General features: G+C 37.9%; 1 protein-coding gene across 5 annotated transcripts in view; it reads left to right on the top strand.

Moving 5' to 3' along the window:
* The window catches only part of LOC123676980 (homeobox protein cut), a 72,631-nt gene that overhangs the window by 31,468 nt on the left and 24,064 nt on the right, over positions 1–17,099 (top strand). For all 5 annotated transcript variants that reach the window (XM_045613342.1, XM_045613345.1, XM_045613343.1 and 2 more), the window contains one exon: positions 8,018–8,158. In XM_045613342.1, coding sequence (XP_045469298.1) covers positions 8,018–8,158 — 141 coding nt within the window. The remainder of the gene's footprint in view (positions 1–8,017; positions 8,159–17,099) is intronic.

The raw sequence follows: 17,099 nt of genomic DNA, 5'->3' as shown, positions 1-17,099 counted from the left end.
TATGGGCATAATTGACATTATTTTATTCAATTATAGGATTAATGTAAAAAGAAATCAAATACATAGATCTTTTCCTATTAATCGTATTGATAAATTCAATTAAAATTAGGTTCCAATATAAAAACAAACACAACAAGAATTTAAATTGAAATATTTTAGCGTAATAGGTACAAACATCTTTTTCATTGCGATAAGGATATTATTTTTTGATTTTAAAAAGCTAGTAGATAATGAATCTTAGCAATCGCAAGAAGTATGAATCAGTTGAAGATTTCTGAAAAGAACATTGAAATTATTTTTTATTATTCCGTAAACTCAAGAAGGCCATTGAAAATTTCGGAGGTCAATCGACTGATCTAAAAAATTAGAAATTCATTTCTATAAAAAACGATACCAAAAAACAAACTCCCTCAAAAAAATATTCATGCGATTGAAATAAACATAATTTAAAAATTCAATTAAAAGTAACATAATTTAAATCCTACATCATTATATCCGTGATCCATTTAAACCATTAGCAGAGTGTCAAACTTCTAAAGCGTCGATATGACAATTTTCGAGCATTAACGCCAATTTGATTTGATAACGAATGTTCGTACGATTTCAATAATAAAAGTCACGAAATGACTATCCTCCTATCTGACGGTATCGAAAATGTCTAGGAACACAGGAAACGGTTCCAAGAGATAAGCCTTCTCCATCAATTACAACCGAATCGTATTCGTTGAATCTAAGGGGAATAGTTCGAACTGTCTGGACGCGTTGAACTTTCGGCTCCATTAGCATCTGCCAAAACGACTTCAAATCCTGAAAGTCCTCCACTATCCAATACGGATTCTAATGTCCGTCATAGACATGTGCTTTACCCGGCAGATATTAACCAATATTCCAAAGTGTCTCTTAAATGCGTAAATGGACCAGCAGACTGTCCATTAGATTAAACAATTGAGTTTTGCGCCATTAACAGGAAGAGATAATAAAGTTAATAGTTAAAACCCGATTGAAAATTGGATAGTCCCTACGTATAAAACTATTGAAACTTGGTATGCAGACGTGATCTGAACGTTCATTTCATTATAGAGACTTTCCTTTAATAGCAAACGAAATTATGAGGGCTTCTCGACCCCTCTCGCTCTTCGTATATATAAACCCCGGCACGTCGCAGAGATGGACTATCCAGGATTCGGCATCTTCACACGATTCATTCGATCGACAATTATAGCAAGAGCGTTGTGTACTCTTTGATCTTTCAACGCTAATAAACAAAATACTTCGTGTTCTTCAATTATGCCACTGTACTTTCATAGAATATCCAAAATTCAAAAATCCTCTTTACTGAAAATATGGGTGAATCCGGCCCTGCCACCTCGAAACGAAACAAAGTAGAATCGCGCAAAAGTACGTTCTCGGGCGTGCGGCATCGGACGAAAGTAATTCTATCTGCTAATTTCATTAATCCCCGTCAGAGGCGCTCCATGTATGTGTCGTATCTTACTTTTTGATTCCAGTCGTCTTCGGTTTCCGTCTCGCTCACCCCTAGGATGAAAATTCGTCTAGGCGGCGGCTAATTCGATTGAACAAAAGGGTTAAAATCACGAAATTATCCTCACCTTTTACACATTCGATTTCGACGGTGACTTGCGAGTACTGCGGAGACCCTAACGCCATCTACATGTCGGTATCACCGACATACCAAGCAGCGGCTCATAACGACTTTACCGTCAAATCTCGGCGTTTCGAAGATCCTCGCACATCAAATTTTACGAGCAAGACATCCGGGTGTCATCCAGCGAAAGGGTGAAATCGGAGGGGGAGGCGAATCACGAATAAATTAAACCCAATCCTGCCGGGGTATCGGAAGAAGTGACGTCTGATTTCCGAATCGAAAACGGTAATTCGATTAAGTCTGAAAATGGCAGGAGGAAGCCGAAAATCTAATAATAATATCTCAAGTGAAGGGGTGGAATGTCTGATATGGATTCGTCAAACGTTCCGACCTACGCTTTATTTTTCCACCCAGTTTCCAGATGGCGCTATAACTTAAACAGTTCTCTGCAGCATTTTCCGAAACTGCGTTGGTTTCGATATTTTTCTCATACGTCTAATTTCGGCAAGGGAAGAAACCGAGTGATTCGATTAGTTCCAGAAATCCAATAACAACTACCTATCCGGTCCGTGCAGGTAATGAAGAGGTATCCGGATATTTCAATATAAATTCCTCTTGATTATTTGTCATGGATGGAACGTTGTTCGAGATTTTCGATTAGGCAGACTGAAACGCTTTGGGAAACGGACGGGGTGGGGGGAAATTATTTTAATTTGGAGCGAGTGAGATACTTTCGGGACGTAGGGATAGATAAGTAGGAAGCGGTCGGAGGTAATTAGCGAAGAGGACTTCAGGTTATTTTTGATCGGAGTGCTGCGACTAGGACATTCGTCTGATGAAAGAAGAAGAACCAACAAGAAATCTGTGAAAGAACTTTTAGCTGCATGAGAATTTTCGATGGTTTTTATCTATGGTTTGATAGTTGAGAATGTCAAACTGTGTTGACATTCCTGTTCAGTTAGGTTCGCCAAATCATCATGAATCGTTTAAGGCCAGAATAACGCTTCCAAATTCTGGAAATTCACTCTGAAAAAAATAAATCTGTTCTCGAAGTTCATAGAGCACTTCGCCCATTTTACGGCCAATATAATCGGCTTTGTGAGCAAGCAATTCGTTTAGTTAATGATCCTTTTCTCACTAATTTTAATCTTTTTGATTCAAAACCACCAACCAGACAAAAAATATGTGTACCGTAGAGAATGTTGCTGCTGTAGAGCGAAGTGTTGAAGAAGACGCCAAAATGTCGATACGTCGCCATTGTCCACTTGTTGGCCTTTGTCCTTCGACTACGTGGAAAATTTTACGCGAGGATCTTGGCTCACATGTCCATAAAATGAGCTCGTGCAAGAATTAAAGTCAAATGACCATCGTTTACGTCACATTTTTGCTGATTCAGCTAATTTGAAACTGAGTGAAGATGAGCATTTTTGCCAAAGAATTGTGTTCAGTGATAAAGCTCATTTATGGTTGAAAAGCTTCGCCAATAAGCAAAATTGCCGTATATGGAGCAAGAGCAATTCTCAAGCTTTCAACGAATCACAGCATTAAAATTGACTGTTTTGGACCTTATTTCTTTCGAAATGAAGAGTCAAAATATTGACCATGAAATTATCTACCAGATTGTCATAATGAAAAATTCATTCCAATAATACTTCTGTCTTATATTTCAATTTAAAGTTCTCAAGCTATTTGAAGAATACGCGTTAAAAAAAGGGTATAATTTTCCCTAAAACTCAATTTTATTGCCGAAATAAGGAAATAGTAGAGATATTCCTACATTACAGCAGGAGATTTCAAAATGTGTCATCTAGCCTCTTCTGGTCTTTTTTAAATTGTTCAAAATGAGGACCGATTCCTTGTTTTATTCATCGCCATATGGTTTAACTTTTCGGAAGACTCTCCCATATCGAACAGCTAAATCAATCAAGCCATCCTCTTGAACGTTCAACCACTTGGACCCCAAAAGTTTATCTATCGAAAGTTATAGACATGGGAACAACCGGGAATATCATAAACACATGTACGACATACCATCCCAGTTGTGGAACCCCGGGAGATTTTTTTTTTGTATCCATCGGCCGCGACATCGAGAGCATCGACTGGGAGAGAGATGGCAGTCAGTTCGATAGGTTTTTTACACGGCGCGACACATCTGGATCGTACTGTCTATAGCGGGGGCCGGAAACTGTCACTAAATCATCGGTTCTTACATGTAACAGGCTGTGAATAGACAGAAATCGGCGTTTTTTGTACAGCCGGTAGGAGAGAGATGACTATTCCAAATCGTGTAATTACCATTATTTCGAATGTTTATTTTTGGACATTCTTAAAACGTTACATGTGTCAACCTTCCTCAGTCATCTATAGGCTCACCTTCCGACGTCTTACATGGGATATTATTGATATGTAAGATATAACTGTCGCTGCGACTATTTTAGAACGGCGCTACTTCATCTTTCACTCGAATTTCGACTGATTTATAAATTGTACGGGCGTTTTTATTGTGCACCTGCTCTGGATCTTCAGAGACATGTCTGGACTAATACTCAACTGACCTAGAATCAATAACGCTCTATTTTTCATGAGATTTTAGAATCGAATGAAAAACAAAATTTATGCGGAAAGTTGACCTTAATATGATTTGTGGTGAATATTAGTTGAAGCTTTTGAGTCATAAACATAGATAAAGGGAGCATATATCAATTTCAGTAAGCAAATTCTGTCCCCAACATGAACATCAAATTTGACATGAAGCGCGCGGAAATGAAAACATATCAGTGATACGATATTTCACATAATTCGCGAGTTTTTCTAAAAAAACCGCTGTTCTTATGTCCCGAAGTGAATCAACGTTTCATATTAACTCAGAATATATTGATTTAATACCTAAATATATCAGAAATTCAGAAAAAAAACTTCAAGCGCGCCAAACGACGTGAAACGACCGATGACACTAGGAGAGCAAAAGTTGCCAAACCTTGGATTTCAGCAGGTAGATACAGACAATAATTAATATTCTGCTTATTATAAATTCGGCAATTAGGAAAAATATCGGATTCCAAATATTCAAATTTGCATATTCAATCGAGGATCACTCAAATAAATATATTATACATTCATAATGAAATAGTGGAATTGTGTATTTGAAAATATATCATAATCCGACAACGTTATCTTATCATGTTGGCTACATGTAAAAAAACAAATAGGGGAGTAAATAAGGACGACTAATAATTAGTTATGTTCTCGAGAAAAAAAGCTACAAATTAAAAGAAAATTGCTAAAATCGGCAACAGGGTTCAAGGGAGAATGAACTGCCGGTGTGTATATTTGTTATTGCGTCCTATGTAATTTATTCGTTGTACAGACTTCCTGACGACCGCTAGAAGACTCTCCATCCCGCCTGGCCCGACCTTTAGTGTAAAGGGTTGATTACACGATCTGACCTCAAGGTCGAACAGCGCTACTAAAACAAATTCAATGATGACCGCGATGATTTTCCATAGGGGCCTGACCGTGATATTGGAACGAACCGATCGAGGTAGTACGTGCTCCTGCACATCGTTAATCTGGAATCAATCAATGTCCTAATTGATTATCTGTCATTTTTATTACCGTTCATAACCGCGATTAGTCACGATCAATTCTCGGACCAAGGAACGTACCAGCTGTTGACGAATACCTCCGATCGATCGAAACGTATAGTGATTCACCCGATCGGTAACCCCAACGGATTTTTCCCAAACCGAAATGGAACAAACGCGGGAGAGAAGAAAAAAAAAACAACCACCACATCAGAGCCTGAATAGACAAATCGTATCGGATGACAGCGCTATGCAAATCGTTCGAACTCTGGGCATTAATAAAGCATGTCGTTTGTCAGATGAACACAATAAAACAAAAGGCCGACAACGGTCGCCTACGCCTACTACGCGTCGCGTAATTCCTTTCTTGTCCCGTTCATTCGATATGCCCCGCGGAAAGATTGGTTTTCGGGTTCCTGATGGTGAATGGGCCCCACGTCAAACGGGACGCATTCGGCGACGGTGCTGACGCCGAAGATTGGCCAAATGCGGAGGATTTTTTTTTGTTATTTATTCCCTCTTTCGAGGGCGGTTTCCTGTCCGCGTGCGAAAGGTGTGTGAGAGCCTAAGTGAGGAATTGAAAAATAAAATAAGTGGGTGCACACCGGAGGATTAGCGTTCACACATCGTTCTCAATTGAAGCGCGAGTTCAGACGTGCGAAAAAAGCATTCTTATACGCCTTCCGTTCCACCACAATCTCTACCAGGACCCCCGGAATTCAGATTCTTCTTTATATGCCAAATGGAACCCATTAAAATAAGTTTTGTACTTCGTTTTCTCTTGAACCCTTTGGCTTGTTCCTTTTTCGTTATATAAAAATAATAATATAATAATAATAAATACAAATAAATGAAAAGTATGGTTTTACTCAGAACATGTTGAATCCCAAAGCTCTTGAAGCTAATTCATGAGGAATCAAGCTAGATTTAAAAAATATTTCCTAATGTTTCAAGAGAACTACAAGCTTCGTTGAGATTTTGTCCGTTTCCCTAATCTTGCTGGCGTGTATATCAGTTATTGCGTGCCACTTATACGTTCTACACATCTTTTGACAACCGTTAGAAGACTTCCCGTCTCGTCTGGCCCAACATTTAATGTAAAGGGTTGGTTACGCGATCTGACTTTAAGATCGCTACTATAACAAATTCAATTATGTATATATTTTAGTACCTGCCAAAATAAACAACTTTTGAATCATCGACAATGCCGCGATATAGCGGAACATTCGCGCGATATAATGCGGCATTCTCAATGAAACGTTATGAGACCGCTACGGTCAGTTATCAATTCCTCTTGGTGGCAACCACCCTAGGTTTTTATCACCCTTCAAACCGCATGCCAATTCGGAGGTTTTCGAAATAACAGGAATAAGTATTATAACACCCCCACCCATCAACCTCCTCCTAATGCAACATCTAATATCAAAAATAATCGAGTGTATCCCGATTATGACTTTCCATTTCGAGACACCCCCGCTTTTCGAGGTACTTTTCGGGTCGAGATGAAGAGAAAGAGGATGGAAGGGAGCGTCCTCTATGTGGCAGAAAGATGATTATTACTTTGTATCAGCTACACGAAGCCACTGATAATCATAAAACCCAGTGTCTGAGTTTGAATTAAAAATCAAAATATATTGCCTTGCGTACGTAAGCCTCACTCGGAGTTAATAAACTGCAGCGCCAGAGGCGTAGACAGGTTATGGAGGACGTAAACTCGTGGCGCCTGTCGACGCAACATTAGAATTCAGAGCTTTCAGCGTTTTGAATTTTTTTGTTTAATTTCAGTTATTTTTTATTAAATAAGTTGCCTAAAACAATTCTATAACTTTTGCAAAGATATATTTATGGTTTCAATACGAAATTTATCGATTGATTCAATTCCACTGTTATAATTGTCTTCTCTCATTCGTTGAAAATTTTATGTCATTCCTGTTCAGATTTTTTCTTCTGATTGTTCATTATTGATTTAACATATATGTATTTACTATTTCGATGAAATAGAAACAGTTGAATTATACATGTGAACACCGCCCACTCTCACTAGAAAATGTCATATTATTTGATAATTTTTTCGAAAATAGTTATGAAGTAAACAGAACGCAAAAATGGTTAGAAACAAAAGGGAAAGGTCCTTAGCATGGTTTCGTTGCTTCAAATCATTGTAATAATCATAGCGTCTCGTAATGAAAAACACCTAAAATGTAAGAAGGATGATTAACAACCAATATAGATGTTATTTCAAATCAATTACCGATTAAAATCGATCGAAAAATCGACACCCAACGTTAGAACATATTGGGTAAAATAGATTTGCCTAACTCGCGTTTCGCTCGCGTAATAACCCGTTGGGACGCCACTGGGCCTGATCCTCTCCGCTCGGAACGGATCTCGTGCCCGCGATGCTATTGTTTTTATAATAACATTGAGATATTACTCTATGCGGTATAGAAAGGTAGCTATGAACATATTTCACGTAATAAGAAGGCTGGGGCGCGAAAAATTGAACATCTTGAATAATAAGATGGCCTTGGAATGCTGAACGCGGGTAACAGTTGAATAACGCAATCTTTATATTACCGCCGTTTTTTAACATACGTATGTCTTTCGAAGCCATAAATAAAATTCTAGATGGAAATTTTTATTACACCCTCCTTTCATTTTCGGTTTTTTTAAAGGGGGGGGGCGTATAATGCCTCCCTACTTCATCCAATATTCAGTCATCGGGGATTTGGCTCAATTTCGACTTTAACGTCTTAAGGACCCTGTACCGTAAACCTCGCGAGAAATGCACTAACATTGAACTAAAACCGATATTTTTTTTTTGCAGAGAGCTACGCTAGCAGAAAAAGAAGTAACCACACTGAAAGAACAAATATCAAACAATACATCGAATAACTGTGAGAATTCCGAAGGAAACAACATGGATAGACATAGCTTCGAAAGCGAACTAATTGCCAAAGAAAAAGAAGTAAGTATTATCTACAATTCTGCAGCATTCGTAACAAGCCAATTTGAACATTAAACCATAAAGATAATTTTCTAAGAGTACCTCAAAAAAATTTATAAATGGGAACAAATCAAGGGGATGATTCCCCAGACATCGTTGTTTGGTCTGGTTCCGAGCTCTACGCGAAGGATCAAAAAGTGCCATGGATACACTTGTTCTTTCTTTAAACCGATTAGGAGAAGAAAAGCAGAGATAAATCACTTCGTTGGGTATTCTCGGCGATCTAAGTCGAACTTTACCGGTTCTTAACCAGCATTATTTACGCCGTTTTTGTTGTATACTTTTAATGCGATATCGCCTGATCCGATTTGGATCGAAAGAGAATCTTTGGGGTAATTACATGCCCAGACGAAGAATCTCTACTTCCCTTTTACTACGTTACATGTAGGAAAATCATCCCTCTATTCAATTCGCTTCAATACACTGACTCATCACCAGTCCGTCTTTGGGGGCACCTGCTTGTTTCACAAGGATTAATAACACTAGTCGATAGTTCACATCAATGTTAATTATTTTCGTGTTTACGACAACAAACTGGAAAACGATTGTTTCGCAGTTGGCCATCTAGAAATAATTATAAAACGCGCCTAATTTAAACTGAATCTCGAAATAATCTAATCTCACCGAAGCCTGGAATGACTAACATGATTTCCCGTAAAAAAGATATAAAACCAAAGAAGCGTAGCTGAATTTCCAAAATCAATAGAAACCAATGCCATTGAACCTAGATAATCGCAAATTATCGTCTATACTCCGAAGAATCAAAAAGGAAACGGAAATAGTGTCCTTATCGCCCAATCCTTATCGACTGTCATTGTTCGAGACTGTTTATATACACGCCATAATTTTTTTTTGACAAATGTCGATGCACACATGCGTGAAACAAATGAATTTCTGCATTAACGAACGAAACGAATGACTGACGGGCGGATGTGCTTAATGGAGTATCGTTGTGAAGATATTTGCATTTTTTATTAGAACTAGTTCGGCTGAAAAGAGGCTCATGCATATTCAGATAATTCTTTCCGATGCTGATTAACAATTGTTTTTACGGGCAATAGACGTTGTTCTTCCACGGTTCACTTGATGCGAACGCTGGAAAAAAACACCTTCATCGCGCCCCAAAGGTCGCAAAAATGAACCGTCGGGGTTCCACATGGCGGCGTTCGCGGACCCGCCGGATTCCCAAAATGCATGATGGACGTCTCGAATCGCGTGCTCTCTCGACGTACATCTCTAAATATTAGATTCACATCGGGAAGTCGTAAACGATGATTCGTGAATGGCTGGAGGCGATACGATCGTTATTTATACGAATCATAATTGATTCCTAGCATTGGATTATGACTAACATCGTCTCATCAATTGGATAATGAGCGCAGAAGAATGAGTTATTTTGATTGAGTTCACTGATCATGATTATAGGTTGAAAGAGTGCCAATTCATTTTTAAGTTATAAATACGTATTTTACCTTGCTGATATTCGTTAACAACTGACCAGCTTGGTGTAATCAACATAATAATTTTATGACAAAGTAGAATTGCTTAGAGATTTAACCGAAAAAGTGATATCTGAGCGTTCTGTACGGCTTACTCACTCGTGTTGCCAACCAATAGTCGTAAAATGTCCCAGGAACTCTCGTTAGAAATGAGTTTTCATTAGCCACTCGATTATACCAGGTATTCGAAAATACCCGTGTATACGTGCTTGGTTGACATAAGTTAAACATGTTTAAGAAGCAGTTTATCAGGGAATTTACAGCGAGCGCTTACTTATTTTACACTATCTGGCGAATCGCGATTACTGAGGCCAGATACGAGGAAATATTCATAGAGAATAGACTGAATTCCTGAAGATTGTTATAAATTATATTCTAAAAGGGCAAATATTAAGCGAGTCGAATAGGCGAAACGTATAAGTTATTTAGAATGCACTGATCACAGAGATAAGCATAGAACTTTATGTCGTTATTTATTGCAGTTTCTTACGTCGTCTACACCGTGAAATTGTAATAATGGCGTACTGTCGTATTGGACAATACGTACGTTCAAGACTCTATGGGATTCTCTCAAAATGAAATGAATCGATTGGTTCTTCGTTACTAATTTTCAAGAATTAATTAACCTCAATAGTTCAAATGTCATACGTCTGTTAATGACGGAATCGTCGATGGCTCAGATGACATACACGATGGTAATTCGCTCCTTCTTACATCCCCGAAGACTTCACTAATTGGAAATTATGGAATTAGATGAACTCCCCGTACAAAAAATCGGTGAGGTTTTTAAGAGTGGGAAGCGCGATGTGGAAATCGACTTTCTTTTCTTTTTCAGTCACCCTATAGGCTCTTACGTTCGCATTCAAAGTAAGCTGATATATGCGAGGGAAAATGATTGAAAAGGCTTTGGGTTTCCCTATTAGCGCAGCCCAAATGAAAGCAAAGTATGGCTCCGAGCAAAAAATTTCCATAACCCTTTGTTCGAGAGCGTAAGATAATACGGTGCCGGTTTTTCCTGGATCCTGGAATCGCAGATTATTTCCTAAGAGAGGATAACTGGCTTTCTCTAGTATTCTCTAAAAAAATTCACTTTGAGAATTATATAACTCGAAGGTCCATTTTGGTCTATTATTGGCTGCAGAATCGCTCGAAGTAATATTTTTGTGATGCAATGGAAATGACTGAAAGTCAAATCCAATTGTAAATATTTCATTTTTTGGAAACATGTAGTCTCAATAGTTTTCAAATTCTTAATTCATTTTAATTAACGATATTTTTTCTAGACGATTCGAAAAATTCCATGACTCAAAAGAAAATAATAAACCATAGTTTAAAAGTTGCAGTAATTTATTCAATAGTAATTTGCGAAGTGTTGGTGGAAATATTGATAATAATTTTTCTGGTTGATATATATTTCCGGATCACTTCGATGGCAGTTCGAAATATCGTCCAGAACCGAAATAAACATCTTCGCAGCGATAAACACCTCAGAATTTTGACGCGGACGTAAAAAAAAATTCGTCGTTCGTCTAGTTCAGTACGACGGATGAATATCTGTAGGAATTTGAGGCCATGCCAGCCGGTCGAAAACCGAGAAATTCTTATTATATGGATCATCTACGGCCATTAGTGATTTACGATCCGACGAAAATACACTAGCACTTTTATTACTTATGAAAAACACCTTCGGAACAGACAACGTGACGGGAAAAAAATCCCTGGAAAACAGTCCGATGATGGCGTGGTTCGACGAAAAACCAAAGGCGAACATTGGTGGCGGGAGAGGGGGGTCAGGATTCGATATCAAATCACGCGAAGTCCTTAATTCTGGTTTATCGCCCGAGATAACGCCATGGTATTATTGAATTTACGTCAAGGATGGCTATGCAAAACCCGACCGCATACAAACAAAACGGCACTATTAATTACCCTGTAAAACAACGTGCCCGATCTTGTTTCTTTTTTCTGTTAGGATTTTGGCTCATTTAATTAAAGATCGTCAAGATACGCCGGCGATATTTTCCCAAAGGAGACCTGAACTGGAAAACATGCTTTATGTAAACAATACTAATGGCTTTTACTACATAAACAAGGAATTTAATCGTTATAGATGAGCGCGTCGAAGTACCTTCACTGTTTAGTAAGACGCGTTCATGAAATCTTTTGCTATTTTACAAGTGAGAAATTTCAGTCAGCGAGTCTATATTATATAAACTCGCCACCTATACGAAAATCTCTAAAAAGTCTTCTTAGGAATTACATTTAACTTTCCTTCAGTGAAATCAAAAAGATGATAGAGGATCAATGGGAAATGATTCTCGTTGAAGGATGGTATTCTTCAAGATGCATTCTTTGTCCCCATAAATTCCGAATGCATATTCGTAAGTCGGTATTCAAATCAGATCGAAAATTCGATAACGTGGCCCGGAAACTTACGAGTAATCAAGTTTAAATTTTCTAGGAGAATGCCGGCTAAAATTCAATTAGCCCAAAACTCCAAATGTCAGTTTATTCCGCGCCATTGACGCCGCGCGTACGTTTAGTATTTCAAGACGATAATTAAAGATGCAAAACGAAATCAAACAACCAAACAGAAACACATAAAAGACCCCCCCTACATCCGGCGTCGGTATATTTGCATGGCAAGGCACACCATGATTGGATAAAGGCATTAAGGACCTTAGATCGCTTTTCCACTAATTAGAATGTCTCCCTTATGTGTCATTATTCCTATACGCGTCGATTCGATTTGTAAATTAAAAAAATCTCCCGAATTTAATCCGGGGGTACAATTCGATTAGATGGCGTCTTTCCCCCTGGTTATCTTCTTTGTTTTCTTATGATGCATGGTGATTTTATGCGAGTTCCGTCGAGGAAAATGAAATTTTGTGATTAAGATGAGGCTCTATAAATCTCTAGGATGTGCAATTGGGAAACGGCTCTAATAAATCATTATAATCAAAGCTGGCGGGTTTCCGGAAGCCCCCACCTCTACTTCTTCATGCGGTTTATCATTTTGGAATATGGCCCTCCCGAAAAAAAATAATTATTATTTGTTTATTTAGCACTTTTCAGTTGAATTTTTTTTTGTGAAATTTAACTAAAGAAAAACAATTCATAATATGTTTTTCAAGGAAAATATTTGAAATTATATCACAAAAATTTTAATTTTAACAAAAAAATTTGAGACCTTCGAATAGTTTATTAAATTCGGTCTATTGATGCCTCAAAAATTTCAACAAATTTTACGTCGTATATAATGAGGATCATTGAAATTCTTATTAGAATAAAACAAGAATTAGTGTTAATGCGTTATGTTGTTTTTTTTTTCAATACTTTTGCATGTAAAATTCAGATCTCACAGTCGAAATAATTCAACTCATTTCATTATTCATTTATTTGTGTTTGTGGGTTAATATTTGCGCATATTGTAAAAAATTGCTAATAATAAAATTAAAGGAAGCGAATACCGTTTTTTCGATGTCTTGACGCTGATGAGGACAAAAAAGAAGAGAATAGTCTTTCCTTATGAATATTGATGATTTTCTTATGCATTCACACTAATTGATCGAAAGTCTGATAGGTCAATCATAAACCTGGTTTATCATTTGGCAATTGTTCTTCATATTTCACCTCCTAATTATTATTTTTTTATAATATTTGTTAGCTTTCAAGACCGCTACTAAACATATCGTATTTTTTTTTAATAATCTTCCGCATCTATACATTGGTGAATCCAAGGTCAGGCGATCATTTTCCCTTGATTCCGGTTTTATATTAAATTTAATGGTCCAATCTGAAATTTTCTATTACTCCGTTCCACAAGAACTGGCCCCATACCTTCCATCCTTCTCTTCTGGATAGGACCGTTGTCGTTTTCCTTCTTCTGATTGTAACGCTCATTCCATATTAATTTGTCCACGCTTTAACTATTCCTTTAATCTTCGAAATGTCTGTCGTTCGGACAAAGAAGGTAATTGAGGTAATTTTTTGCATTGGTGGCTTGTGTAAGTACCAAATGGACTCGAAGAAAATAACCTCACATTTCGAATCCTCCCAGTCGATCCCAAGAACAGACATTTATTCATTCAAAGACAACAATATCTTCCTCGTTTTATATCCATGATTCACACAGCCACGAGAAGAGAAACCTTACACTCAATCCGATTAATTTTGCACCCCTCTCTGCGCTTTATCATCAGCCTCCTTTGTTTAGTCTATGATTTATGTCGATTCCATTCAGATTTCTTTCATTAGTAGATGGTGCGCATGATGAAACCCGAAAATTTAAAAAAAGGTAATAAATCAAGGGGATAACGAGGGGTTGAAGTACAATTGTCAAGAATGTATGTGAGGCCTGTGCGTATGCTGATTAGCAAGATGAGGAGCATGCGTTTATTAGATTCGTATTATATTGTACTTTTGATTCTGCCGAATATTCAATGGGATCTTTTTGTTGCGGCACTATTTCTCTTTTCGGTGTACAACTTTGCTTCCGCCGTTTTGCAATAGATGGCTGTAGCGGTAAGTGGTTGTCGAAATAAATAGATTGTTGATGTCATACAATATGCTTAGGTATTTGTAAATATAACGCCATCGAAATATTAGCATTGAAAGACAAACGGTCGCAATAGAGCGAGTGATTTTACAGCATGACAATGCTCGAACCCATTTTGTGAAAGTGGTCCAGAAAAAAACGGCGGAGGCAAAGTTGTACGCCTTTGTATATCATTATTCAAAAGATTTTTCATCCTCTACTAATCTGCTATCAAACGTTTCAAAAAGAAATGCTCGTTGGGCCCCCAACATTGAGTAAACCGGCACTGGTCGATTCGAAAGTGACGATTCCAATATTCCTTCAAAATATAATTGATTCCTGCAAAATGCCACCGGATGGATGTTACAAGTGGCGATAACGAACAGGGCCATCTCACCCCTGTCGGAGTGGTAGAAGCGTGCGATAACTACACATAACTTGTCAATGTCGAATGCGGTTTGCATCGGGCAGAATCGAAGGCGGCTATCAGAGAGCACGGAAGTAACAAAAAGCGCGCCGCACACATCGGAGGGTGCCACGTCCGAGGAGTGAGCGGCGAAAGGGGTTGAAAGGGGAGAAGAAGTAAATCTGCAAATGAATAATCTCGCGTATGCAAAACAAAGACATCGAAATGTCAATCAAGCAAAAGAGAGAGAAAGGAAGAGAGGAATAATCAATCGATAATACTCAGACTTGGACGGTATCATTCTAATTGTTCGAGAGGGGATGTAAGGGGGTTGCGGGAGGGATGCCGGAATATAGAAAGCGGGGTGAGTTTCTCACTCGTTTCTCCCTTGATTATAATTCATTATAGACTTCGGGTATCGATATTCAATCAGAAATGCCTTGGCGGAATTAGTGTTGCCAAGCTCAAGGGTTCGGGAATTTGATTCGAATTAAACCGATAGATATTATGTTTCTGATTGCGAACGCCCAAACGGCTGGATTTCCGTCTCAATAATGAAATTGGAAATGCTTCCGAGGTCTTAACTCTTTCGGATTTTACGAGGGTATCGCGGAAACCAAGGCAACGCCAACTTAGTCCCATTTTCCACTACTCGCATGGAAAATTTGGCAGATCAGCCACAGCAGAATCGATTTTGGTCTGCTTTTTCTGGAGCAAAACGATCCGTCTTCTCGATAACATAAAAAGACCTACAAATCTGGCCAAATGGTCATTCATTTAAAATTTTGTTTTTCCAATAGTCTGTTCAAATATAAGAATCGAAACTGATGTACTGTTTCTTCTAAATATCAATGAACAAATAAAATATACAAATCATCCCAACATAAAATATGTATTTACACATAACATAATAAGTTAACGGAGATTCTTCAATTCTATATCAATGTGATTAAATATGTTATGTAAAAATCTAACATAATATGGACAAAATGAATTAAATAGAATCATATCACAAAATCCAAAACATAAATAGAAATGAAAATTGAATATACAAAATGATGGTATGCGTAAACTGATAAAAAAATTATTCAAAATTTCGTCTTCGGTGTTATTTTCACCAGGATTTACAACCAGATTCCCTATGATAGACTCCATAAGTCGCCACATGCTTTTTTCTAATTTTCATTCTTACTCTTCTGTGAAATGGATATGCAAATCACCAATATACAAATTATATTCACCTTCCATTGCGTGTATGATCCTGGCAGTCTGTTAGAGATGAAGAAGCGATAGAATTTATGACTGACCAGTAGCAGTTGCCCTATATGCAAACCATACCATTTACGTTGTTTATATTGCTCAGTTTTATATTTGAACGGACTATAGAAATATACCGAAATAAGTATCTATATTCAAGCGTTGAGAGCTCGAGATGAGAAGCAGATACCTGATCTATAAACATATTGATCTTTCCATCAAGGTGTCACTGAATGGTCAAGTAACTATATCCACAAAAAATCAATTCTACAAATTTTTAACTGTCATGAAAAAAAGGATCAAAAAAGTTTACTCTTCATAATAATATTCTAAGCCTCGTCTTCGGAAATTTAATTTTTAATTCGATATTATGAATCGCAATTGCCTATCCGCATCCTCTATGCTTCTGTCTCCTCGCGAGCAGTCTTCCTCCTCCGTTGCCACCAGTTCTATACCCCATACGCAATTCACATTAAAACAAATGCCGTCGCCTTGATCCGTAGACGAATCCCCGGGGTGTCATCCCGATAGATTGAATCAAAATGGCTGCCGGTGTACGCATAATTGCTCCATCTCTGAAGCTACGTTCGAACTCGCGTGTCTTAAATCTAGTATTAGAAATTACCTTCGGGGATACCCTGCAATTTCTCGCCATCAGTCAAGCCAGACGAAATTGGGGATCTTGATGTCATCGTAGCCACCGAGTTTACCCGATTCGAGTTCCTGCTGACAATTTCACGACCAGAAAACTTGCATTCATCAAGAAAGCATTCTGGCAACTTCACAATCAGACCTAAGCTGATTCCATTTCATGAAATCCAAATATCTGATCTTGCCATAGGTAGATCTCAATATCGCCATAGCCATCAAGTCTTCCATATACGAACCGAACAGTTCCTCCTACTAAAATCGACGTATCTTCGAGAGAATAACTGGTAGATGGGTTAATCGAAGAGTAAGGTAGTAGACCGAAGAGCCAGCCTTGAGGAAAATACAGCTCCTTGATATTCAATCTGTTAATGATAGCTGATTAAGAGAATTGCCGATTCTAAAATGGTTCCATGCAACAATGGTTGAACTCGGTAAGACCATCTTATAAGAAGTTCATAAAATCATTCAAGTGCAACGGAGCGCGTCGAGGATACAGACAATCAGCATTTGCGAATAACTGGCCAGAGTTTAGAGTTATTTCTAGAATGACGA

The sequence above is a fragment of the Harmonia axyridis genome, chromosome 3 (assembly GCF_914767665.1).
Source record: "Harmonia axyridis chromosome 3, icHarAxyr1.1, whole genome shotgun sequence".
NCBI classification, from domain to species: domain Eukaryota; kingdom Metazoa; phylum Arthropoda; class Insecta; order Coleoptera; family Coccinellidae; genus Harmonia; species Harmonia axyridis.
The sequence above is the reverse complement of the archived record's forward strand: the minus strand, read 5'-3'. Positions and strand labels throughout refer to the sequence as shown.